At 36.8% G+C, this 27,047-nt stretch overlaps 2 protein-coding genes across 2 annotated transcripts in view; both read left to right on the forward strand.

Annotated features, from left to right (window-relative positions):
- The first annotated feature begins 15,194 nt into the window (after positions 1–15,194).
- Positions 15,195–21,297, forward strand: LOC122331779. Its single transcript, XM_043229272.1, has 9 exons — positions 15,195–15,285; positions 16,466–16,606; positions 16,912–16,976; positions 18,355–18,392; positions 18,795–18,875; positions 19,192–19,286; positions 19,546–19,608; positions 20,674–20,797; positions 20,884–21,297. Exons 1-9 carry the CDS (start codon positions 15,262–15,264, stop codon positions 21,273–21,275), a joined length of 1,023 nt encoding a protein of 340 aa, XP_043085207.1. The 5' UTR covers positions 15,195–15,261; the 3' UTR covers positions 21,276–21,297.
- A 696-nt stretch (positions 21,298–21,993) lies between these two features.
- The window catches only part of LOC122331852 (SAM domain-containing protein SAMSN-1-like), a 5,118-nt gene continuing 64 nt past the window's right edge, over positions 21,994–27,047 (forward strand). Inside the window, exons 1-8 of the mRNA XM_043229394.1 lie at positions 21,994–22,170; positions 22,422–22,496; positions 22,576–22,701; positions 23,857–23,977; positions 24,782–24,933; positions 25,017–25,223; positions 25,388–25,538; positions 26,592–27,047. The exon at positions 26,592–27,047 is cut by the window's right edge and continues 64 nt beyond it. Of these exons, the coding sequence (XP_043085329.1) occupies positions 22,117–22,170; positions 22,422–22,496; positions 22,576–22,701; positions 23,857–23,977; positions 24,782–24,933; positions 25,017–25,223; positions 25,388–25,538; positions 26,592–26,776 (1,071 nt within the window). The 5' untranslated portion in view covers positions 21,994–22,116 and the 3' untranslated portion in view covers positions 26,777–27,047. The remainder of the gene's footprint in view (positions 22,171–22,421; positions 22,497–22,575; positions 22,702–23,856; positions 23,978–24,781; positions 24,934–25,016; positions 25,224–25,387; positions 25,539–26,591) is intronic.

Genomic DNA, 27,047 nt, shown 5'->3' on the forward strand with positions numbered 1-27,047 from the left:
CATTTACAGCATGGAATTTATCTTCAAGGAACATGATCTTTACTTAATAATACTTATAGTGATTTTGGCATAAAAGAAAAATCTATAATTTCGACCCATACAATATAGTGTTGGCTATTGCTACAGATACACCCGGGCGACTTATGACTGTTTTTTGGTTTCCAGAGTCATGTTTGGTCTTGGAAACATTTGATATAACTTTTTTTGTAATCTCACAATTAAGAAATCTCAACATAGTTTCAGAATTGAGGCATTTTCGAGTCTTTATTTGTTTCCACTTAATCTCATAGCTGTCTAGGAAAAATAACTGGGAAAAAATAATAATATGTTTTTTCCTTGGTTAAAAAAAGGTGTTTAAGCTCATAAAAAATAAAATCAAACAACAAAACACGACTATACAGTGCCACTAATACTGGCATCCCCTGGTAAATATGAGCAAAAGTGGCTGTGAAAATAATTATTCAAAATATTTGTTAAATTCTAATCTCATTGTGAAATAAATGCTTTCTCTAGTTTATACTGGCAAAAATCATCGGCACCCAAATATCGTAACTGAGATAAAACCTGAAGCGTTTGGAGAACACCTGAGAAGAGATCAGAGACTTCCTTCATGCAGAACCTCTCCAGATCCTTCAGAATACCAGCTCCACGATGGTGCTTCTCCTGTTTTGTTCACCTCGCTCATTTTCTACAGGGTTCAGGTCAGAGGACTGGCACGGCCATGGCAAAAGCTTCATTTTGTGCTCAGTGACCCATTTTTGTGTTGATTTTGATGTTTGTTTTGGATTATTGTCCCAATAGAAGATCCAACCATGGCTCATAATAAGATTTTATAACAGAGGCAGTCAGCTTTAGATTTTTTTTATCTGTGGTTATTTGATGTCCATGATGCCATGTGTCTAAACATGATGTCCAGGACCTCAAGCTGAAATATAGGACCACAACTTTAAAGATCCAGCAGTATATATGAGGTACTTTTTATCCCTGTTTGTACTAAACCCATCTGCTGGGTCTGCTGCCAAAAGAGCTCTTTTTTTGTTTCATCTGGCCATAGAAGCCAGTGTCATTTGAATTTCTAGTCATGTCTAATATGCTGGATTTTGTTTTTGGATATGCAAGTAGAATTTTTCCTGAACAATATGTGATGATGTAGGGGCAGTTTGATTTTTTTAGACAGTATAGACACACATCCTCTTCCAGGCAGATCTGTAACATCTTTAGTTGATTGCAACATCTTAATTATTGCCCCGACGGTGGAAATGTTCAATGCTTTAGCTTTTTCTTACAGCAACTTTCTGTTCTGTGAAGCTTAACAATCTTGTTCTGTACATCAGAACATTATTTGGGTTTACTTCTTGTGATGGAAATTTGGCCTTTGTTTTATTTATATTTAAAATACTTTGGAGCAGGAAGTCACAGAAAATACACTTTCAAATACACTGTATTTAAATAATAAATGCGTAAATGTTTAAACTTAGAAGGAGTTAGTGCTGCCATAAAATTGTAAGTGTAGTCAACTAAAATGGTCAATTAAAACATTTTATAATTTCAAGTGAACTTTTTTCAAACAGTTTTTTACAGTGTATAAAAAATGAAATTGTACCATTGTTTCTTCTACACAGTAATTATATTAAACGGAGAACAAATTGAGACTTTAAATCTCCTGCTTTAAATTTTTTTCTCCTGCACAAAACAAATCCACGTCACCTCAACAATGTCCCAAAATCCCAAAATACTAAAGCCTGCAAACAAAAATCTGACATCTCATCAAAATCTTCTGAGAACAAATTCTATCCACAATAATTTCGTAGCACCGGCTGAGCAACAAGGCTTTCGTGTAAAAGCACCTTCCTTTAGTTTCTGAACAGAGCCACTTTGAAACATTAAAATACTCTCTAATGACTTATGTAAAGAGGAGTCTTGACTCATTTAAACTGCCCTCTAAATTTACCTGAAAATAATCTACTGAAAGCAGACAAGTAAAATCGAGTTTAATGAGACAAACAATTCATTTCCATAAACCACTGCAAAGCCTGCGTCCCTGACTCAACAGCATCTATCTATCTATCTATCTATCTATCTATCTATCTATCTATCTATCTATCTATCTATCTATCTATCTATCTATCTATCTATCTATCTATCTATCTATCTATCAGTAGCATCAACACATTGATAAGTCTTACAGATGTAGCTGGTGTCTCTGGTGAGAACAAATCCCAGCGTGCCAGGCCACAGCTGTGTGTGTGTTTGTGTGTGTTGGGGTCACAGTGGGGGATAATGGCCTGCCACGGGTGACTATTTGTTAAACAATTGTAAAATGCAAATGCATGTATTCTCTAGGCACTGTACCAACAAAAGACCCATGCGAGAGGTCATCCACGCTGTCAGGGAAAGGGCAGCAGGCTCTGCTTTTAAGAAACCGTGCCATTGTAACCAGTCAGCTAGCAGAAACATCCCCTGTTCTGATTACTCAAACAGCTTCACAAGCCCAATATGGTGTATTAGGGTGACTGGTCTTACAAAAAAGCATAGCTACTAAACTTTTGAATGTTTTCAGCACATATAATCAAACGCTAAAAGATATGTTTAAAGGAATAGTTTACCCAGTGATGAAAATGTACCCAGGCCATCCAAGATGTAAATGAGTTCAATGGATCAAATTCAGTGAATGGGTGCCGTCAGAATGAGAGATCAAGCTGACCAAAGCGACACAATAATCCACAAGTAATCCACACAACTCCAGTCCATCAAATTGCAAAGGGAAACGTAGTGTGTTTGAATGAAACAAGTCCATTGTTAAGTCATTTCAACTTCAAACCATCACTTAAAATACAAATCCATAATCGTTAATAACACTTTCTTCAGTGAAAAGCCCATCGCCTGTTGTCTTCTCACATCAAAAATCCACCAGCATATTTTTTCAGAGTTGTTTTTGCTTATAAACAGCTCTGTGCAATGCTGATTTTCTATAGAGTGAGGGCTGATATGACATCTTATCATGGGGACTATCTGAGGAGCTCTTTTGTTGATTACAGCTTTTAGACTCAGCAACCTTTGCAGAGGATCCAGGTGAGAACATGTTTACTCTTTGTCTAGAGCAAATTTAGATGCTTTGATGGAGTATCAGGCTTTTCAAAGACAATCTCTTTTTTTTTTTAAAGAATGTGAATGCAATCCGTGTTCGGCAGTGGGGCTGATTTGACATCTTATCATGAGGACTGCCCGCCACACTGCCAGTTTTCCAGGTAGAAGATTTTACAAGAGTGGCCTGGTTTCAGGCTTTCTCAAAGACAATCTCTTCGGCAGGAGATGATTCGCAGTGGATTTGACACAGGGTCACCCTGATCCCTGACAACTTTCTCTCCTTTTGGCTGATTGCTTCATGATCCTGACAACTTTCTCTCCTTCTTCTTCATAGTCGTCCTCCGTCCCCCCTCCTCTTCCTCTGTTTGTTTTTGTTCTCTTATCTCTCTCCGGCTCTGCTGTCCCCTGAAGCAGTCTAAGCCATCTCTTCGTCCTTGTGCTGCCAAAAAGAAAGCTGAAGGATTGGCTGGCACTGGCTGAGTTTGCAAAACTCCTACGCTGAAAAGTAGGACAGCAACGAGTAGTGTATGATAATACACTAATCAAACAGAGCTTCCAAATGTACACGTGATGTCCACACTTCAGCTGTGACTAAAGATAAACTCATTATTATGTCTAAAGTTTCATGTTTGAGCATTTTAAATAGGCTCAAACTAAGATGCAATTACGTAATTATTATATCATAATCGATATGATTTAATATTGAATGAATTGTTTTAATGTAAATGATCATTTTACAATACACACATACACACATTAGTGCTTTCAAATACTTAATCTCGATTAATAATTTCCAAAATAAAAGTTTTTGGTAATGCAATACAAAGTACAACATTTGTGTGGAGTGTATATTTATGTATATAAAAAAACATATTTATTTTGTATCACAATTAATCATTTGACAGCAATAATATTTGTTCTATATGTTAAATTAAAAATTCCATTTGCCATATCTGAAATAAATATAAATTAAATAAAAACTTATATTAAGTATTATATTATTAAATATAATATTATTAAATACACACAAATACTTTTAAAAATACAAAAATGACCAAAGCACATAACTAAATTATTAAAACGTAAAACTTTAAAATTATAAATTGAAATAAATAATTTATATAACAAAAAGAAGCTAATACTAAATATTAAAGCATACTATAATTTAAAAAGTTAAAAATAAAGGTATTATTATGTTTTAATTAAATATTATTAATGTTTGAGTAATATTAATTAACTGTTAAACAGTATAATAATCTCAAAAGATTTCATATGTATAGAAAGGCACATAATATTTCTAAAACAATAAATTGACATAAATAATTTATCTTTAAAAATGATTATTATTACAATTATTTTTTCAAATATATTGGATATATAAGTATGACTAATATTAATAAGCTGTTATGCAGTATAATCGTTAAAATAATTACTAAAGAAATGAATTCATTTAAAAATCGAATAAAATAATTTGATGTTGTTTACCAACTTGACACTGAGGTTCTCAACTTTATGGACACTTTGCAGGTGGAGGTATATATTTAAAGACAAGACAACATTCATAAAGTAAATAGTTGCATTACCATTTACCCATCGCCATCGTGTTCAGGTCAGAAAGCCGTCCTTCTGCCCTGTTCACATGCTTCATCAGACATCATACAAATAACAGCCTTGAGAAACAATGAACATCCGCTCACCTCACACGGAAAAGGTGATAGAGAGAGACAGGAACTTGCCCGTCCTCAGGAGGGCTGTAAAAATTGATGTGCCCTTTTGGCTTTGCTGGCGCTGACCTCCACATCAGACACAGAGTGATGGCTGCAGTTTTACAGCACGTCCAAGGCCCGATCGGCTGCTTTTCAACAGTTATCAAGGATTCCACAGAGGGCATTTAACTTGGACGTTGCCCAGAAGCTCATAGCGGAGCTTGTTATGTCTGAAGGGTATGTCATGATTTTTAACTAGCGATAGATGTCCGACAGCGTAAAGCACAATTAACTCTTGAAGGTAACAAAAAAAAGAGGCATTCTGGGAAATCGACACGACCTAAAACTATACTTCCCCTGATCGAGGGAACGGGAGCCTTTATCTATCGCGTGCCTGGGAATAATTACGTTTTTACCTCAGCCATTTCGTTGCTAGCTGATAATAACAGCGTCCCTGATGCATTCTTATTAGGGTGTGTTGACCTTGAGAAAGCACACACCGTTGACATCTTAACTAAGACCGGAACACGCTTCTGCAATCCTTCTCGCTTCGTCTGCTTGCACCAACTGAAGTGGAAAAACCAGTGGAGGTTCAGGAAGTTTGGGAAATTTTATGAGGTGTTGGAGGGACGAGTCATCTGCTGATACCTGCCACAACCCCCTCAACCCCCAGTCGTCACGTAAAACATGTTGCTTATCGAGCTTTTCTTGTTAGTCTTGGACTCCAGAACTGAATGTCTTTTAAATTTTAAAATTTAAATGCGACGCTAACAGGATGCAGGATGCAATTCAAATTTGAGTTTAGAGAAGTAAATGAGAACGAAATTAAATAAAAAAGTATTGTGAGATTAGTTTTGTTAATTATGCTTTTGATAATTATACATTTTCCTGTATGAATTAATCTTAAAAATATTTTCATACAGCATATATGCTACCATTCAAAAGTAAGATTTGCTTTTTTCAGCAAGTTCCCATTAAATTGATTAAAAGGGAGTTTTCAAATAAATTTATATTCAGTAAAAAAAAAAACCCTGAGAAATATTGAGCATAATTAATAATAACAAAAATGTTTCTGAATGATCATGCGACACTGAAGACTGGATAAATTAAAAGAAATAAGAAACCGTAAAAGAAATACATTATATTTCAAAATATATTCAAATAGAAAACACTTCTGTAAAATTATTTTATAATATTTGTTGTTTTGGACCGTATTTATATGAAATAAATGCAGCCTTGGTGAGCATAAGAGAGAAAAAAAAAGTATTTTTAATGATTAAATGAATTCATGTTTGTTAAAATCATAATATTGTGAATTGCCAGAGTGTCCAAAGTAAAAAAAAAAAACAAGAATTGTAGAAAAACAAGTTAACCATCTTCCATCCATCTGGATAAGTGGAATGGTAACATGTAAAATAACTGTAAGACAGGCCTACTCTTTCTATTGGAACAAATATGTAAAAAAAAAAACATTCCCTAGAGGCTACAAAACATGGAATCAAAAGCTTCCAAAACGCCATTCTCGCACTGATCTAATGTAAGCAGCACGTTCTCGTTTATTGAGAGCGAGGAGCTTGTACTCGAGTGTCTCAGTACTTCATAGTCACACTGTGGAGGTGAGAATGAGTCTTCTGTCCCCCTCGGGTTTTGAGAAATCAACAATAACGAGATGAGGAACATACACAAGTAAAACTAATAACTCGAGATTCAACGCAGAATTCCCACATCGCCACTGCTAAGACCCTTTTCCGCCGGCTTTCCAGATTTCCGGAGAAGAATGGGCCCGTGTTGACCAGAAAACAGGTTTAACAGTCAATCCCATTAAAGTATACATGAAGACAATTGCAGCAGACCTTTGAGAAATCACAAGTACCAGCACAATAACGCACACACTGGGAATTAAGACCGCAGAGCATATTGTGCTATAACTAGCAGTCTTTTGCCGAGGGTCTGGATATTCTCCTCCCCTCTGAGTGACGGGCATTCATTTCTGCCTGGCTTCACAGACACGGGCCTCTGGAACTGATGGAGGCTGTTTAGATGTTCCTGCATCTGGGGAAATGCTGTTCTTATTACTTTTTGTCACAACAGCTCCCCAGCCGAGACTTCTTAGTTTCGCAGCAATATGAACTGATTCTCTGATTGTTTGAAAGGGGAAGGATTTTTGCACTGTGATATCATCTAAGCACATATTTTTTGTTTTTATTTTTGTTATTTTGACCAATTTTTAGGGATAGCTCACTCAAAAACTCTGTCACGTATTCCTCACCCTCGTGTAGATCCAAACCTGTAAGACCTTTCTTCATCTTCAGGACACAAATTAAGATATTTTCTTCCTGACCCTCGATAGACAGCAAGGGTCCTACCATGTTTAAGGCCCAGAAAGATAGTAAGGACCTCATTAAAATAGTCCACGTGACGTCAGTGGTTCAATTCGTAGTTATATGGAATTGTGAAATTAATATTTTTTTGGAGCACAGAAAGTATTCTAGTAAATTCACAAATTTTTGCTTGAACTATTTAGTTGATGTCCTTGCTGCATTTCTGGACCTTGATTAAAGTAGTTCCCTTGCTGTATCGAGGGTCAGAAAGCTCTCGGATTTCATCTAAAATATCTTAATTTGCGTTCCGAAGATGAACAAAAGTCTCACCGAATTTTCATTTTTGGGACGAACTATCCCTTTAAATTCTTCTTCTTAGTTACAAATGGCAGGGGGTAAGCTTATATCATCTAGCAGTTAATCATTTATCTTATGCTTTATATAATATGTATATGTGTATTGTTGAATTAGCAAGTTTGTGCCCATCTATTCCACATTTAACCCTATTATTAATTGTCTATCTCCAAGACCGTTCCGTCGTTTTTTGAACAGGTTTTCAGTATGTTTTACGACCAATACAATATTAATTGTTCTGCTAATAGTTAAGAGGAAGTCGTGCTCAGTCGTGCTCTGCCTTTATAAAGATAGTGTTAACTTTTTAGGGGGTGTCAAAACCACAATAGTTTCATCTGTAAGTTATCCTGCTCCTTGACATGTCGGCGTGACCTGCTTTACGTTCACGTGACCTTTAAAAAGTCCCAATAGTGGTTCAAATAAATTGTGCTTTTGAGCATAATGCATTTTGATGTTTACGTAACTTCATGCAACTCTTCATAGCTTTCACATCCTGAGGGGCGCCATGTCTTTCTTTTACCTTCAACTTAACCTTTTCATCTTTAAACCTAAGAAAGAAATATGTCGTTTGTAGCTGAAGAGTAGAGATTTATTTAGATGTTACTATTACAAAATTTTTCTTTATGTTATAATAGTGCTGGGTAAAAATGTATGGTTTTAAAACGTTTTGGTGAACATAATATATGTGCATGTACTGTGTATATTTATTATGTATAAAAACACACACATACAGTATATATTTAAAAAAATATCCACATGTATACATTTATATTAATATAATTTACTTATATATCTATAAATATATTTTATATGCATGCATGCATGTGTGTGTATTTATATATACATAATAAATATACACAATGCACACACACACACATATACCTTTTATTTTGGATGCGACTAATCACTGCCCAGCACTAAATAATTTTTAAATTGTTGAATAATATAACTGATCGTCTTTAAATGATAAAAATTCACAAGGTGAAATCTCCACTATCTACTTAATCTATTAATCTGTTCAAATAAGAGAAATAATAAACCTCTACAAGTCTTTAAAATACACACAAAGAGAGGTGCCTGAGGCCTCACACAGACACTCTCTTGTAAAAAGGGAAACAACAGGCCAAAATAGACCAATTAAAAGAGAACAAGCATTGCAAGTGCTTTGTCATCATTAAACGGGAACAGTTTTACGGCGCCTGCTTGCACCCTCTGGAATTAGCCTTACTGTCACCAGCCTGCTGGGAATGAAAGGGCAGCTCACGGCTGAGGGTCACTGAAGGTCACGGGTCAGCGGCAGGGCAGAGAGAAACCTGTGGACATGCACAGGCACGCAAACGCACTAAAGTGCTGCAAGCTTCAACCCACTTTGACTTATCAATGCACCATAAAACCTATAAAAACGCAACAAAAACAGGCTACAGCTCCAAATGAAATGGAGTGTGAAACGCTGATCATAAAGCGGCAGTCATTTTGTCTTTGTCTTGATTGGAGGGGTGAACGCGGGCCCGAGGCCAGACGCTGTTGACTGACATTTGAGTGTAGAATGACGTTTGTGTCCCGCCCGGTGGCAGAGTCACCGCAGCGAGCGCAACTGTCGTCACACCGAGAATCACGTGTGAGGCCTACGAGAGATTCGTGGAGCTTCAGAAGCGTTCGTTCGTAAGCCTGCAGAGGCAGGGGGGGGGCAGCGCACAGCAGATCGGCTCTCTGTGGGCTATTAACACTACTGTGAAAACACACCTCCCCCACAAAAACACACTTCGTCAACAGTTTGGGATAAACTCCGATTTCAGTTCGGAGCAGGATCAGAGGTGAGAAACAACTATCATGGCCCTGGATGATCTGGAATGGCTGGGCCATCGGCTATTTGATAGTCGAAAGCACGTGATCAGACAAAATTTGTATTTTTTTGTCGTTTTCCAGAAATAGGTTAATATATCTGCCAGAGGTGTCAACTGGTGTGTACTAATATAGCCAGCTTGTAAATCCTAAATAATAAAAAAAAATATTGGGGCTTAAAAAAAGTATACATTTAAGTGCTTAAAGAACCCAGAAATGATCTGGAACAACTTTATCTTCAAGAACCATATAACGCATAAACCAAACTCTATAATGCAAACAGCTCTTGATAATAAAAGAATGTAGCATCTAAAGTACTTAGGAGAAAATAACAACGTTTAATTTTGAGCCTTGGGTTCTACCACGAAATGCATGAAAAAAACTGAAAACTAAAACTTTTTGGTCTTAATTTCATAGGATTTTGTTGTTGTTATTAAATCAAAGAATTGTAAAAATAAGAACATTTAGAATGTTAGGAAGGATTTCAAATGAATTATTGGAACTTTCTATTAATCAAGGAATCATGAAAAAATAAATAAAAAACATTTTTTGAGCACCAATCATTTCTGAAGGATCATGTGACGTTGAAAATTACTGTAGTAATGACAATTAAACTTTTTTCTTTGTCACCACAGGAATAAATAACATTACATTTATAAATAAATAAATAAATAAATAACATAGTATAACCTTTCCAAATATATTCAAATAACAAAATTACTTTCACAATATTACAGTATTTTTGGTCAAAATAAATGAAACCTTGGTGAACAGGCTTCATTTACTCTATCATGTAGAAACAGGTGATATTCTAGCGCTGTCTACCAAAAGCTGCTCACAATTCTCTGTGAAGAGTTTCTTCAAAAACATTTAACAAATCTTGCAAACCCCAAACGTTTGATCAGTGTTGTATGAGATTCTTTTATGAAACAGTCGAAAACCGTTTCTGTCCGTTGTATATGAGAACCCCACATGCCGAAAGGTTCAAAGTTATTATTCAGCGTACCACCTATAGCTTTAGATAAATAGAGTCTGTTGACCCTCGGCGTGTGGGCGAATCTTCATGGGATTAATTTGTCTGCGCCGATAAAAGCGAATCTCGACTTTGACGGCAGCATTTTAAGGCAGTCCATCTTCGAAGAACTTAAAATTCAAGATAAAAGCAGCGATGGCGGTAGCAATATTCCGTCCGGTGTGCTGCGAGACTAATAACAGGCCGAGCTAATAAAGGTCACAGAGGTCAATGTGCTCTCATACCTTAGCGGGACGAGAGGGGGTGAGAGGTCGCCCGGCGCAGGGGCAAACTGTTTCACTTTTTGACTAAAGGGCGTCAAACATTCAGCGGGTCAGAAAGGAGGGCGAGAGGTCACGACCTCTGGGTTCAGATTCCGAGCGCACCGGGGTTCAAAGGTCAGCGCAGGCATGTGAGGCGCCCGGGGGAGCGATGTCCTCACTCACCTCCCGAAGGGTTATCGGGACAGAAGCCTCAATACTCTCTAAATCTTCCCCTCCAACAGAAAATAACTCCGCGTGATGCCCTTGAGGTGATAGATGATGTTGTTCCTCAAAAATATTGGTGATGGATTGATGTTTTTTCTTTCTCTCCCGCAGTCCGGCTCACCAACGACAGCTCGAATCATTCCTGCCCATGAATCTTTTTGACACCTGCGCAGATCAAACTGCGGTCTGTGTGTCCTCCTGAAACCATTTCTGCTCCATCAGGATCCAGCTAGACTGCGTAATCCTTCATCACAGAGACTAAACACTGCCAAGGCTCCTCGGAGACATACATTACGCGTGACGGGGTAAAAGAACGCCGTTAAAGAATATAGACTGGGGTAAATCACGCTGCATATCGAATTGCATGCCTGTTTTACGTTACCTCGCGCTTTAAGATGAAACAACATTTGTCATTTTTGTTAAAGGCAAATCATTAAAATCTGTATAAGCACCTGACAGCTGACAGGAAACACATCACAGTGGGGCATTGATCTGCTCAGGTAACAGGGAACGTTCTCAGAGATTTGATAAACGTTCTGGAAAGATCACGAATAAACATTAATCCAGTATTTATTATTCCACGAATATATTCGGTATTCATTTTACTCAAACGTGTAAATAAGTCAAAAGTGACTGTAAAGACATTTATATTTGTATTTACAAAAATATAAACTTTAATGTTAACTTTTGGATCATCGAAGAATAGTAAGAAAAAAAAATTTTTCTAAGGCAGCAAAATCATTAAAATGATTTCTGGAGGATCATGTAAGACTGAAGTAATGGCAGCTGAGAATTCAGCTCTACGTCACAGAATTAAATTAACTTTTTTTTTTTCCTTAATTATTTTTATGTGGTTCAGACAACATTTAAAAAAAAAAAAGTAGCATTCCCATAATGTTTGCAAAATTGTCAAATAGAACAACCCCGGTAACAAAAAACAAAACAAAAACACATTTAGATGTTCCCAGCAAGCAGTAAAAACAACTTGAAAATGAAAATTATTAATGTTCTCTGAATGTTTTTTGCAAATGTTCTCAAAAAGGTTATGCAAATGTTAAGGGAACATTCCATTTGATCACGGAAGCACCATTTTCAAATGTAAAAAAAAAAAAAGAGAGAAAAGGGAGGAAAGCAGTAACGTAAAAAAAAAGGATAAATGTGAAGTAAAATCGAGGTCTTCAGTGAGATCGTCCACAATCCTATTTGTTTTTAGTTAATCTTTAATTTCGAAAGTAATCTTCATCATCTGAGAGAGGGAATGTGAATGGGAATGTGCGCAAACAGGCTTCTTCTCGGTTCAGATCTGAGTCAAGGCTGGGGCTAATGTGAATAGCAAAGGCCAGACTGAACAATTTACGAATTCTGAACAAGGACAGACAAAATCAATGGCACATCATCTGTGGCTGTGGGCCCGCACGCCTGGGCGCATATATCAAACTCCAGAGATCACCTGTCTCCCTCCCTCCCACTCCAGATTTTTTACCGCCTTCATTTATATATCACTTACTTCATATTTCATTTTCACGCTGAACTAAAAACGGACAAAAACAACTTCATAAACCCCATGCAATTTGACCAAAAGCGGTCATTACAATAGTAAAAAACAAAAAAACACGAAGAGGCTCACATTTCAAAGCTTTGATAAGAGTGGATTTGTTCCGACCATTTTTTTTAGCAGGAGCAACAGCGCCCTCAAGATGGAAAAAGCGTATTTAGTGAGTAATTTAAAAGTATTTAATGAATAAACGAACACGTGTTTGTGCAGACTTTGGTGGTTGTTGGAAGGACATTTTGATTAACGAAATGCGAAAAGCTAAACGGTGAAAAATCATTGCAAATCACACAGGCCTCATTGTGACCCAGAGTTAAACAGCTGCGGTGACATTATACTTTAGACATTGTGGCTGAAACCACTTCCTACGGCTAAATTAATAGATAACGTTTGAGTGCACAAAAGTAAATATTGTCACGTTTTTGTTCACGAGGTTTTTTCTTTTATTTCGTACGTCCTTTTTATCGCATGCGCTGCGCGGTTCTCCGCCCAGGGTCTGCTTTTCTTGCTCAAGGGCGACATCTTGCGGCTGGAATATGTTACTGCGGGGTCTTTAGGGACTCTTCGTGTCCTGTGTGGTCAGTTCACAGCAGTGACCGAGATCAAAATGTTCACTTAACGTCGTGTTAATGGAAAGAGCTCAAATTCTCACTTGTTTCCAGTGAAAAAGATCACCTAGTAATTAAGTCATTAAGAGCAATACTAACATGTTGATGTGAAGCAAATGTAGAAGAGCAAAAACTTGTAAATATTATGAGACAAATGAGAAAATCTGCAAAAGAATGTCACTTTCTATCACTTTCTGCAAAAACACTCTGAATTCATAACCCTTTTAGATAACAGTTGCTGTTTAATATTAATTAATAAACAGTAGAAAGCTTCGTTGATGATGATCTTGAGCAAAAATTGTTCTGTGTGTGTGTCCAATAATAAGGATATAGGATAATAATAAATAGGGCAGTCGTGACTTGCTATATTGTTTATAAGAAAATATATTCACCAGTGCTTAAAGTAATTTGATAAATAACATCAGCATTAAAAAATCAAAAGAAGAAAATGCCTAATGCTAAGAATTATTATCCATTTAACAAAAAATAAAGCACAAACACACTTGCATGCGCAGATAAAATAAATGTTGTTGGGGTTTTTTTTTTAATGGGAATTCGGTTTATGTTGTAATATAATGTATTTCATCTGATCTTTCATTACGGTTTTATTTAACAAGCAGTTTATTTTACTTATAAATCTGGTCTGGAAATAGAATCACCAGATGGAATAAAAATCGAAATAGAACATATTCTATGGCTCTGCACCCCTTTACCTAAATTCATTAACGCAGGATTGTCCTTCAACAGGTCGCCTCGACCGGAGTTGGAGGAGTTCGTTGTGACTACTTTTTCTCTGGAGGTCAGGCGTAACCCCATTCCTGTCGTCCAGGGGGCCACAGCCTTCATACAGCGGTGGTCTACTCTGACAGGAAACAGCCCGAGGTGCCAGGCGTGGCTTAGAATGCAGCTTTTGAGCCCAAACTGTAAAAGGCTGCACGTGAAACAGGCCCAGATGAATCCCATTTAAGCAACCTCTGAAGAAAACTTCTAAGAGAGGACAAAAAATATTCTAATTCATGTAAAATGTTTGCAGGGCGCTTGGTACGTGGGGGACATGTTAATGTATTTATGTTCATATGTTGTATTGTATTTCTAAAATGATTTAATACAATTGTAATGATGCATTTTAATACTAAAATCTGGTGTGAAAGTGTATGTAGAACAGGAAGAGAACACATACTGGTGTGCTAAAATTAAAAAAAAAAACTGTAATATCTGGTGCTTTTTTATTTATTATTATTATTTAATAATAGTTTTATTTTGATTTCATTTAATGAAATTACATTTATATTTTATGTTATTTTACCCAAAAGGGGGCGCTAACAGATGAAAAATGCAACTGACCCGTCAGCAACACTGTCAGACCTACAAAGAGAAGGCATTATTACCACAAACACCTCTCCGACCTTGTTCACAGTTAAGCAGGAAACTGACTTTCAACATTAGCTGTTTTTGTCTTCGGCCACTTAAAGTAACCTACCAGCTCAGAACCTGCATGGGAAACATTTCTATTTGAGAAGGCTCTCACTGTTTTAAATGTAAAGAACAGATCTTCTGTGACCGACCAACATTGAAACTTTTCCAGGATGAGTATTAAAAAAAGCACTATAAATCCATGGGCAAAAATAAACCTGCAGGACCTGACTAGTGTTGTGCTGAAAACAATAAGAGCCGAATGCAAATAACTACAGAATTATACTATTTTTTGTCGACATTTAATGGATCCAGTATTTTATTTTATTATCATTGTTATTATTATTACTTAAGATGTTAATGTCTTGTTTTTATGACATGCTAATAGGATAATAAAATAAAATCCATGATACACTACTGGTCAAAAACTCTCACTGTCACCAAGACCGCATTTATTTCTAAATAAATATGTAACATATGTCAAATTCTTATTTTAGCAGTGCTTTCTCTATAGGCCAAACTCACTCTGGAACTTGGCATTACTTGAGCAGTGCAGCTAAAAACACAAGAGAAATGCTGTCCCGTCTTCCACTCGCAGCACGTGGACAGCACGTTTGTTTTGATGGGAACGCTGGGGGTATTTGCAGCTCATTAACAGGCAGTGTCCGGGGCACATCAATAGTGACGGCCCACTGCCGCTATTGGATTATGGGAGGGATTTTCAACTTGCATTAATCTGTGAGGCCACAGACAGTCCAACAGCCACTCAATCCCAGCGCTCTTTGTGCGTGACAGCTCACACACTCTCACACACACACACACACATATGCATCTCTCCGCTCAAAGTGTGTAAAGCAGCAAAGACGCAGACTTGGAAGATGAACCTCTTCTGCTTCACTCTGGTAAGAGAAGGCTTCCTTGCTTGTTCTTTTAAATAGACTGGACAGCTGGATACAGACTCAGGAGCGATTCATCAGCTATTTTAGATTTATCAGGAGCGAATCATCAGCTGTTTCAGAAGATTAACAGAAATGCGAGGTTGACACCTTGTTGTCTGAACCGTTTCACTGTATGCCATATCAGACTGAACTGATTATCTGCATCTCCGGATCCTTTTTTCACTTGAAGACTTAACTTGAGCTGTACTTTTGTATAACAACAACGGTTTAATATACTCGAGCGGCGCTTTTCCTACAGACTTTTCTATCACCAACCAATATTTTAGAAGAACGATGCTAATTTTAGCTGGAGATATCATGACAGTACCTTGGCAAGTGAAAGTGGGATTGTGATTGTATGGAAACGTTAGGTAAGGATTACCGTGAGACAGAGAGCTCCTTAAAGCAGATCACGGATCAGCAGAAAGGAAAATGTCCTATTCATAGATCAGGGGCACCACAGCACTTCTGAAGGTCTTGAGCGGCCACTGCATTCCCCCGAATCCAGATATATTCATCCAGCAACAACCTGTAGCTCCTGAAGAAAAAAAAGGGTCTATAGGCAATCCATACATCATTTTCATAGAATGCAGATCTAAAAATCAAAGATCAAGACATATATGTGTGTGTGAAGAGTTCATTTGAAAAATTTTTTTTTATTGTGCATTCCTATTAATCAAACTGCAGTTCAGTTAATTTTGATTAGTTTAACAAACAAACAAAAAAAAAGATTTTTGAAAAATGTTAAAAATCTATGTTTTTTAATAAAAAAATTATAGGAGTATGATTAACAATAAAATGCTGCTTACTGTAAATAATAAAAATATATATATTTTGCTGTAAATAATTTGTAAAAATATGTATATTTGTATATATATATATATATATACTATATATTATATATATTCATATATTATTACTGTACACAAACACACAATAATAATAATAATATTAAATGTATGTAATTAGACAAATCTTCTTTTACTTTGCTAAAATGTTACTTATTTTAATTAAAATTGTGATTCATCGCATTTGACCTAGCAATCTTCTTTAGAGGTGCAGTTTGACACAAAATGTTAAAAATGAAGGTGAAATATGGCTCATATTTCTTAGAATGAATATTCTTATTTTGTGTTTGGTGCAGGATGGCTCTACAGACAGCCTGTATGAGCCGGCTCAGATCGGGCAGAACACTCAAGATTTATTACCCAGAAGGCTGCCTAGTCCCAACCCCGTGAAGAACATGAGCGTGTGGAGAGGATCTGAGCCCTGCATCGCCACGGTGGTGGGTTCATGCGCACGTGCCTAGAAATGCAAGGAAAATCACATGGCCTTTCATGAGACTCTGAGCTGCGGTTATGTCGAATGTGACATTGACGAAAATATTAATAAGGAAAAGTGCTGCCACCTGTATAACCGCTGATTAATCTGTGAGTGACGCGTGTGGGGGTACAGCAGGTCGCACTCATTAGGAAATTACCAAAATCCCAGCATGACTTTTCATCCAGGCGAGATGCCACATGAGGCCATGGGCATTTGATGTATCAGACATAACGATGCACTAAATATATTGTTGTATTTTTATTCTAGAAGCGTCCAGAGACTCACACAAGTAAGACTCCAGAAAGTACGATTTTGGAAAAGGCAAAGAGAAAGTAAGTTGTGGCTCTTTTTGGTCTGTTAATGACCCTTTGAGATCCGTATAACATGTTACTGATTTATGTTAATACACAAAATTACAATTTTTATGAGGATGATAACATAAATGTAGACTGTTCGTGTGATTTATTTGCATCAGGGCGCCCATTAGACCACGATGTGCCATATGCTGCGTTTTATGAGAAAATGAGAGAGCTGGATTAGGATTATATTAATTGGGACAAGTGTGAGGGATTTAGTCACCTGTTTAAACCAATGCCAGACTTGTCCCTGCTTAAGAATGATATGCTGGTAAAGACAGCATTACATGACCAGAACAAGTCATGTAATAGTTACATTAAAAAAGGAGAAGAAGAAAAGAATAATACGGATTAAAAACTGAGAACTGACCGAGTGATTTAGTTAGCTTCACAGTCTGTGGTCTGAATTGTGAACCGATTCCGCCTGAACGAAGAAATCGAAGAACATCGTCGAGGAAAAGACAGAAAAACACTAAAAACAGCATAGCTATTTTAGCACGCCCCGCACGTTATAAACGTTAAGTGATTCGAATCTTGTCCAAACGGCTCAGTGCTATCTGAATGATTCGATTTCTAGCATGAATTTACCGAAATCGTTTCGCTACAGCGGAATGAACCGACTCACAGTGATTCACTCACAAAACCAACCAAACCGTTCCGAACAGGCCACAGAAAAATACTAGTCATCTTGATTTTAATGTGCTATGTATGTATTATTTCTTTTTACCTGACGAGCATGTCTTCTTCAGCTGCAGCACCTGGGTAAATTAACGTAATATTTACAACGAAAACACCGGGTTTATTTTGGTCTCTGATGTTTAGCGTCGCACTGGCAGCCTTCCAGACTTTAATTTTTATATAAATTATGTTCGTTAACCGTGAAAAAGTTCGGATTGTAAATTCGGATTGAACCGAAATGTGACCGCCCATACTCCATAGCAACGATATTCAATCAATTTTATTGCGTGTAGCATATGGTAGGCTACTAATAACCATAGATAGATAATAATAAAATAAAATACATTTAGTAAAATAAATAAATAAAAGTATAAGTTTGCTGTTATTTTAAAACAACAGAGACATGATTTTTATTTATTAAATATGTTTTTGAAAGCCTCAAATTTCAATCAATTTGCTTGTTGGAAATTTAACTAATAATATATTAATATTAATTGAATATGCCTACATTTTTATATTGTTATCACACTTGAAATAACCATTATATAATATAACATTAAGAAGCTTTCCACTGTACATCCTTCTACAGGCCTTTATCACAGTTTTAAAAGTTTGTTGTTAGAATGTTATGTTTATATATTTATTCGTCTTATGCAGTTCCTCTTTCACATAACAGGTCCCAATTGCTATCCACATCAGAAGACGAGACCACAGGTTTGTCTGTTTGTTTTGAACGCCCAGAAATTCCCTCACACAGTTAATTAAAAACCACATGCCTAATAATACCGCTAGTCATAGAGCAATGTGTCACAGAGTTTAAAGGTCTTTCAAATTCATAATCCGAGGGTCAGTTATTCCATCCAGGACTTCATCTGTCTGGAACCGCAGCATTAAGCTTTTGCCTTGTTTCAGGATTAAGGATTGAACTTGGAAAAAAATGTTTTTTTTTGTATTTGACCCACTGAATTTCAGCAAAGCTCTTCTGCCTTGTACTTTGAGCACTGTTACCCAAATGCCAGCCCTGCTGACCTACTTGGCGGCAACGCCTCTCGATAACACTATTTCATTTGCCTTCAATGTTTTGCCCTTAAAATAACCCGTTATTATCATCGACAGGTCATACAGAGACTGATGCCCACTGGCCGTCCACCAGGAAAAAAGACGGCTTGGTAAACAGCAAGAACCATTCTAACACAGGTAACGGGTCTAAAGAGAAAGCAGAGTGTGTTTTGATAGTCGAGGAAGTGTGGAGGGCTCGGGGTCAGGGAAAGCCGAGTGTGTCAAACAGTCTTAGTGGATTAGATCAGTGACGACACAAAGCAATTCTAAAAGCCCATGTGAAACAGAGGATTTGATTTGGGCTCAGACTGATTCACTGACAGTCAGATAAAATGTGATCAGGGTCACATTTTATCAGGCTCTTCTCCGGACTTCCCAAGTTTCCATCTAAATCTGAATTCTGAATTGTCATAAATCCAGGGCTTGAGCTAAATTGTGCTGTGTTTTAATCTAGAGACGGTCAAAGATCACCACCGGTTAAAACTCAGTAGAGAAGAGAAAGAAGAGCTGGTGAATTCAGAGAAGGCAGTTAAAAATCCCTTCGTCCAGGTAAATCACCGCAGCAACACAGAAAAAAAAATATTGTGCAATATTACTTTAATGAGACAAACACATCAAACCCTGCCATCCAGAAAATGTGTCTCTTGATAATACAGGATACATGTCTCAGCGATTAAATTCTCCATTACTCTAATGTGATTCAGTCATCTGTGTGTTATTGCACTTTTATCATTCTTTCAATGTCAGCCCTAAGATCTTTACAATAAGACAATATCGCTTGATTCAGTATTGGTGTTTTTATGCACAGGGAGTGAATTTTGAAGCCTGGAATCCCAATAGAGAAAACTCTGAATGCAGACAGCAAGACTTGGTGAGATTCTTGATGATTTTTGTATTGTATACTGCCTTCCCTTATGGCTTAGTCTGATTTCTTATATTTCCCAAAATAATTTTGAGGGGAAAATATGAAAAATTATGCACAAATGGATTTAAACCTTTTTTTTTTATTTTTAGACAAAATATTAGAAATGCAGCTAAATTTATGGGTAGTATGATACAATATTTGTTCACATAAATTAAAAATAAAATACAAAAATAAAATACTAAAAACTTAATGTAATCATTTTAAAAGAAAAGCAGTGGTAAATAATGTTACCACTCTTTATACATTCAAATAAAAATAATTTTGAATTTAATCATTTTAAAATTCTGTGCTATTTTAAAAATGTTAAAAATAAAACATAAAAAAACAATGTTGTCAAAGTTGTCATAACAACATTGTAATGTACTGTGTTGAAACATGTAAGGATTTTAATTGTGAGATTTTCTAAAGATTACATTTTGTGACCATTAATTATTATTTGTAAAGATGGCATTTAGATATCTAAAGGTAAAAATAGAGAAATTACGCATATATAATTAAATGGTCAGTTCAAAAACTGACAAAAGTTATGGTATTGATATAATGTAAATAAAATGTTTAATAAAACACAAAGACATAAAGGATAAAATATATATATATATATATATATATATATATATATATATATATATATATATATATATATATATATATATGTGTGTGTGTGTGTGTGTTTGTGTTTAATTTCTTGAGCCTGCTTCTGACTTTTGACATTATGTGAAGTAATTAAAATTATAATTTGAATCAAAAAAGGAAAATAGTGTCTTAGGTCTATGGAAATAGAGGTCAGATTATGAGGAATTCAAATGACATCTCAGTGTAAGAATGCACATCTGTGAAAGGCTTCTAATAAGGTCAGAGCCCGGTGGCAGAGCTTTAGTATTACCCAGAATCCCTAGCAGTTTGTAGAATCTCGTGTGTGTTGATCTTGAGGCAGATTGAGAGAGGTCAACTCTACGCAGCATCTCTGATCTCCCTCACGTGCTGTAATTACCCAATGCCTCTTCATTTCAGACCAGGAGGTCAGAGAGTGAGGATGAGGCACAAGGTACGCTGAAAAAGATCCAGAAACTAGTGGGAGGGAAAAAGGGAAATCAAAGTGCCACAGACGAGTCGAAAAACAACACAGAGCCTGGCGGTGAGAACTGAAATGATAATTACCTCATATGGACAAAACAAAACAAAAAGTTTCCTCATCGGTTCCCTTTATGCATCATTTGACAGAATCCATCGGCAAAGGCCACAGTCCTGTCATAACCTGCATCAATCTGACCAAAAAAGCTGAGAAGAAGCACACAAGGGCATCCACACAGCAATCCCAGCAGCCCCTGCAGGATAAAGACGTTGAAGGTTCTTGTGGTCCAGGGCTCTTTCAGGAGTACTGGAGCCCCGTGGCGTATTCACCAGCATGGGACACGTCCACACACACCTGCCACAGGTCAACAGCTGAGCAGGTCATGTACAACTTCAACTTCACCCTCCCCAGAGACACGGACTGGGAGAAATACGAGGAGCTCTTCCACCGACTGGACCCCTATAAACGAGACCAACAAGACCGGTGGATCACCCACTCTGTCATGGACCTGGACACGCCGGACGCTCTGGTGAGACGCTGATCAAAGCTGCACTTCCTGTTGAAAGATTATTCATTATTTGCTGCAACACAAATATATATTTTTTAAACCTTTTTTAAAATTGTAATGTTTTCCTTGAGTCCAAAGATACCAAAAATGGCCTATTTGTGGTGCAAACTGCTTAAAAGACAAAAATATTTCTTTCATTAATAGTCATTTTGTTTTTATTGATATGGTCTTGGTTTTATATAGATGATTACATCATAAAATAATTTTATAATATCTTCTGTTAATATGCTACAAGATATAAAGTATGTAGTTTGGGGTCTTTAAAACACTTTTTTATTTAGCAAGGGCACAAGAAATTTATTTTAAAAAACAGTAAAATATTTCTACATTTCAACATTGATGAATTAAAAGAAATGTTTCTGGAGCATCAAAACAGCATAATAGTAATAATAGCACACTGAAGATTGCAGTCATGATGGTGAAAATTTATTTTTGGTGAGCATAAAAATATTAAATTTTAAAAAAAATCTCACTGACCTCTTTTTAAATGGCACATGTATTAACTGACAATAAATAATCAGTTAAAGATACTTCATATTTCTACAGATTATATACATTTATATCAGATTAACCTGGTGTTGCTGTAAAAGATTGTCATGATGATAAGGATGCCTTATTTTCTCCTGAAGAGACACTTTAAGTCAATGATTAGAGATGGCAGTGTAGACACTCACATCCTGTGTGCGGTTGAGGAAGTGTTTAGACTCGACTGCATGTGTGAGCTGTTTCAGGCCAGTGCGAGTGTCTTCAATAAGAGCCGAGCGGCTTTCTGTCAGGAGAAATTCAGAGAAAATCATTTGACTTAGTTGGCAGAATGCTTCAAAGAAAACCATCCAATGTCTCTGACAAATCAAGGAACAAACCCAAGGTAAAAACTATATTTTTATTGAAAAAAACTCTCACTTTGTGCATCTGTTGTGGTGAAATGATGCATTACGCAAGTACTGTGAGTGCTCGGCTAACAGTTATTCTGTTTTAGACTTCTTCGTAGCCATATAAAAATCTGTCACCTTTAGTGACCATTAGTTATTTCTTCTGTGACCGCAAGATTATGTTGCTGTTCTCAAGATTGCAGCTTCAGACCACCTTAACCAATTTTATCTCTTCATTTTGGTTCAGCGCTCCAGCAGTTTTGGGATTTTCGACAGACAGCATCCCACTCAGGTCAAAGCAGAAGAGAAGGTAGAAAGTTTGGTGAGTTTTTTGTGAAGTGAAGCACATATAAAACCCGGACTGAAATATTCCACACTGAGCTCCATGTGTGTCTCTGTAGCCTGTGGAAGCAGCTGAGGTGGATCCCGGGAAATCAGGAGGTCTTGGAAAGAAGATGAAGAACATCTCACTGACCATGCGTAAAAAGATGGGCAGGAAATACACTAAAGCCCTGTCGGAGGAAATGGTGAGCGCTTGTTCAGCAATTCTAACCTTTCCGACAACCTTAAAACTTACAGTGTATGTGTTTATTAGGTTTAGTAAACAATGGTCCTCTTATCAAATAATGATGTTACATCCTAGGGTGTTCAGATAAGAGTATTGGTTTTTGGGTTCTCAAAAGCAATAGTACACCCAAAATTGAAAATTCTGTTATCGTTTACTCTCATTCCAAGCTTGCATTTCTTTCTCATGTGGAAAACAAAAGAAGATATTTTGCAGAATGTCAGAATTCATTGTGCACAATAGAAGTCAATGAAACTGAAATGACTTCAAACCTATATGCATTTCTTTGTTCTGTGGACCAAAAGACAAAATCGAAAAAAGCAGAAGAATGCAACCTTAACAGTTTCGAGTTTTCTTCGAAATGTCTTCTTTAGTGTTGCAAAGAAAGTCATAGAGGTTTGAAACAAAGCGACTGGGAATAAATGATTACGGAATTTTTACAAACGCAAGAATGCATACGTTGTATTTTATAAAGTGGGGTCTATAGTTGATGAAGTCCAGAAATAAAAAAAGGCACCATAAATTATGATGAACGCAGTGCGTGTGAATTGCAAAACAGATTTTGGGTAACAAAAAAAAAAAAAAAAAAAAAAAAAAAAAAAAAAAAAAAAAAGACCAACATTTTAAGTCTTTGTAAAATCTTTCTTACATCCTATTTCCTAACAAAATTTCCCTCAGCAAGAAATAATGGGTGTAAAGTTTTTCTGTCATTTATAGAGCTGTTTTTGCAAACACCAACAAAAAAGACAGAAAAGAGTTAAAGTTTGCAGAACTTAAAAGATCTACCAAGTTTATCTTAAGTAAATGGTGTGAGTTTGAGGTATTAAAGCAAGAAACCACGACGTCTCTGAACTCGTCTATTTCAAGCTTATTTACAAAGCGCTGAACCTTTATTTTGCCGCTGTACTCTAAAGAGCTTCTGAGGAGATCGTGTGGGCGGATTACGTGCAGCTCCGGTGTCTGAGGTAAAAATGGCAGCGCAGCTCTCGCGGATTAAAGACTTTGTTCCCTCGAGCGACCCGATGCCTGGCGCGACCTGATTTGCTACCTGAAGACCTGTCACGTATCGGTTTTGGTCGGGACCCTTGCCTGAGATTTCCTCTGACTTTTTTCGCAGGGCGAGGAGAACGAAGCTGCGGCGGCCGAAGTCTTGGACGGCACGCTGGCCAAAGGCTGCAACCACTCCAGTAACTCCGTAGAGAGTTTGTTCAGCTTGCACAGCGGCCAGAGTTCATCTAGTAAGCTGAATCAAACCAATGAACCATTAACTAATAAATATTTAAGTATTATTTGTAGTAAATAAATTAAATAAAATCAAATGACTTCATCGATACAAATTTAAAGTCGGCATGAAGTCTTTTTTAACGGAATATTGTAGTGTTTATTATAAATAACCTATCCGTATGCTTCATTATAAAAAAAAAAAAAAAAGCGATAGCGCGAGGGCGTGGCTATCGTTGTATTCAAATCTGCCTTCTTTTTTAGTAACGCTCTGGCAACGCCTATCTTCCAACGATCCAATCAATTACCGTAGAACGGTGTCAAACCCCGCCCTACATTTTTTTTACATTTCAGAAGCCGTTTCGTTCGGACACACGCCACACTGAGGAAAAGGGACAATCTCAGCTTCCGTTTCATGCCGACTTTAAATCAGCGTTTGGGCTTTTAAAGCTCCAGAAACAGCACCTAGTGGCAAAACATCAATGCTTGTGCTGGCAATATGCTAATGTTTCACTTTGACGTCATTATGAAATGGTTGGGGACTATTTATTGAAAAAAAATAGTAGTTGTCAGTCATTCAGACTCGACTCTTTCTTTTGAGAGACAATAATTTCATGCTTAGTTGTTTCACGCTGTATCAGACGTGCATGAACGTTTTTTAAAAATCCATAATAGGGGCACTTTAAAGTGTAAAACAGAGCTGCTATAGAGGTAAAAATGTATTGCTTACTCACCTAACATTTTGTCACTGATGTGCTTTTGACATTTCAGCCGTGTGGTTTAAGTTTGACTGGTTGTATTTGCATTTCCTGATGCTTTAGGTGGTGTGACCAGCGGCTCTGAGGGTTGCAGTAACAGGGACAGCCTGCGTTTCGAAGAAGACGTGCCCTACACGGGCCAGTTCTGTGGAAGAGCCAAGGTCCACACCGACTTTGTTCCTAGTCCATATGACACAGAGTCTCTCAAACTCAAGGTAAAAACCAACCTGAGATGTTCAGGGATTAAAAAAACCTAACTCAGCTCAGGGCTATTAACATCTTCTTTTTCATTTGTTAGGTGGGAGATATGATTGATATCATCAGCAAACCTGCAATGGGCATCTGGACTGGGATGTTAAACGGTAAAATAGGAAACTTTAAGTTCATCTACGTGGACATGCTGGTGGAAGAAAGCACGCCAGAACCGAGGATCCGCTCCCACCGGAGGAGCAGGAGACCTCGACCCAAAACTCTTCAGGAACTTCTGGAAAGACTCAATTTGGAGGTGCTTAAAATGTCTAATTAAATGCTAAAGCTGGTGATCGTTTGTAATAGCTTGTTATAAGCTCGTTAAACCCACAGATTCACATTCAAACATCTCAAAAACAGGATGTAAAGTATTATCTGATGTTGTCGGCGCTACTTTAACAGACAGAAATGTCTCTGCAGGAGCACATATCGTCTTTGCTGTTGAATGGGTATCAGACGGTGGAAGATCTTCGGGATTTGAAGGAGCAGCATCTCATAGAGCTCAACGTGACTGACCCTGAACATAGACACCGGCTGTTATTAGCGGCAGAGTATCTGCAGGACCCTGAATGTAAGTGGTTAAACATCAGAAGTCATCTAAATAATAATCAACTCCAGGAAAAGGGACGTAGACCCTGATGATCTCTTGGTTTCCAAGACCTTTTTTGGCATTTTAGATTTTTTTTTTTTTAAATAAAAGTTCTCAAAGGATGAGCCCATCAGCGCTGTGATCGTACAGTGTTTTAGATGCTCAAAAACAAACCTCATCAAAGCCACAGAGGTGAAGTGGCAGGTCGAAAACACTGCTTTTCACACATTTCCCCTCAGATAAAAATCTAGTTCCTGTCTGATAATTTTAGTGACATTAAAGTTGAAAACAAAACAAAGATGAGATAAAATATATTATAAAACAAAATAAAAATACAAAAATATATAAAAATGTGCATTTATTTGTATATATATATATATATATATATATATATATATATATATAAATGTACATTTTTATATATAAATATATATATATATATATATATATATATATATATATATATAATATTAACAAAATTATAACAAATTGATTTGTGTATGTATATAAATAAAAACAGTTTGTCACAGAAAATTTAATAAAGATGAGAAAAAAAAATATACCATTTTATTTGGCTTTAAAATCAGATGTTTTATTTATATATATATATATATATATATATATATATATATATATATATATATATAGTATTATGTTTAAATGAATTATTTTATTTAAAAAAAAAACCTTTTCAGTCTTTGTTTTATAATTTGAGAAGCTTGATGTAAAGCAAAACAAAAAACAAAAACTACACTGCTAATGGAAAAAAGTGAATGTCATTTAGGCCAGTTTTGTGCATGTGATGAAAGACCCAACAGGAAGCGCGTTGAGCAGTGAGTTTGCGTGGGTATCCGTCTTTTAATTTCAGAAGCTTAGCCACACCTCACAACCTGAATCACACGCTGCAATACACAGAAAAACATTGCGTGCGTGCGTTGCGCGTTATGAAAACACACTTCCAGGTACCGCATGAATATTAATGCACAATCGTCTGATAACATTATCATGACTCGTGCGTCTTTTTTTCCGATGCAGATAATAATCAGAGTCACGGAGAGAAAGACGAAGAGCCCGAATCTACCTCTGAACAAGTCAAAGCTGAAATCAACGACTGTCCCAGAGACTCGGGCTGTTACATCGGATCTGACTGTTCAGACAACAGTAAAGAGGACACGGAGACCCACCCGGCCCCCCTCAGCCCACCTGCAACACAAGCATAACCACAGCCCTGCATAATGCTGTTTATTTCGTCTTCGCCCTGCCTCTGGTTGGTGACTGTTACCCGCCGGCCGCACGCAACCTATATTACCCACAATTTTTGACTGTGTGAAGGAGCTGTTGCATTAAAAATGTCTTCGACGACACGGATTCTCACATCATGGACGCTGTGAGAAGCAGTTACATGTAAATACGCTGTAAATATGGTGAAAGTGGTGAAGCTTTGCTCTTGTAAACCGTTGAAACTTTGCCTTGCAAATACTAGACAAAACA

This window comes from Puntigrus tetrazona, unplaced genomic scaffold (assembly GCF_018831695.1).
Source record: "Puntigrus tetrazona isolate hp1 unplaced genomic scaffold, ASM1883169v1 S000000002, whole genome shotgun sequence".
Taxonomy (NCBI): Eukaryota; Metazoa; Chordata; class Actinopteri; order Cypriniformes; family Cyprinidae; genus Puntigrus; species Puntigrus tetrazona.

Excerpts from the sequence above, each read along its gene's own strand:
- LOC122331779 (XM_043229272.1), top strand. The coding sequence starts at position 15,262 with ATGAACCTCTTCTGCTTCACTCTG. Across the intron at positions 15,286-16,465 it reads ACCTCTTCTGCTTCACTCTG|GATGGCTCTACAGACAGCCT; the intron begins GTAAGAGAAGGC and ends TGTTTGGTGCAG. Across the intron at positions 18,393-18,794 it reads ATCAGAAGACGAGACCACAG|GTCATACAGAGACTGATGCC; the intron begins GTTTGTCTGTTT and ends TATCATCGACAG.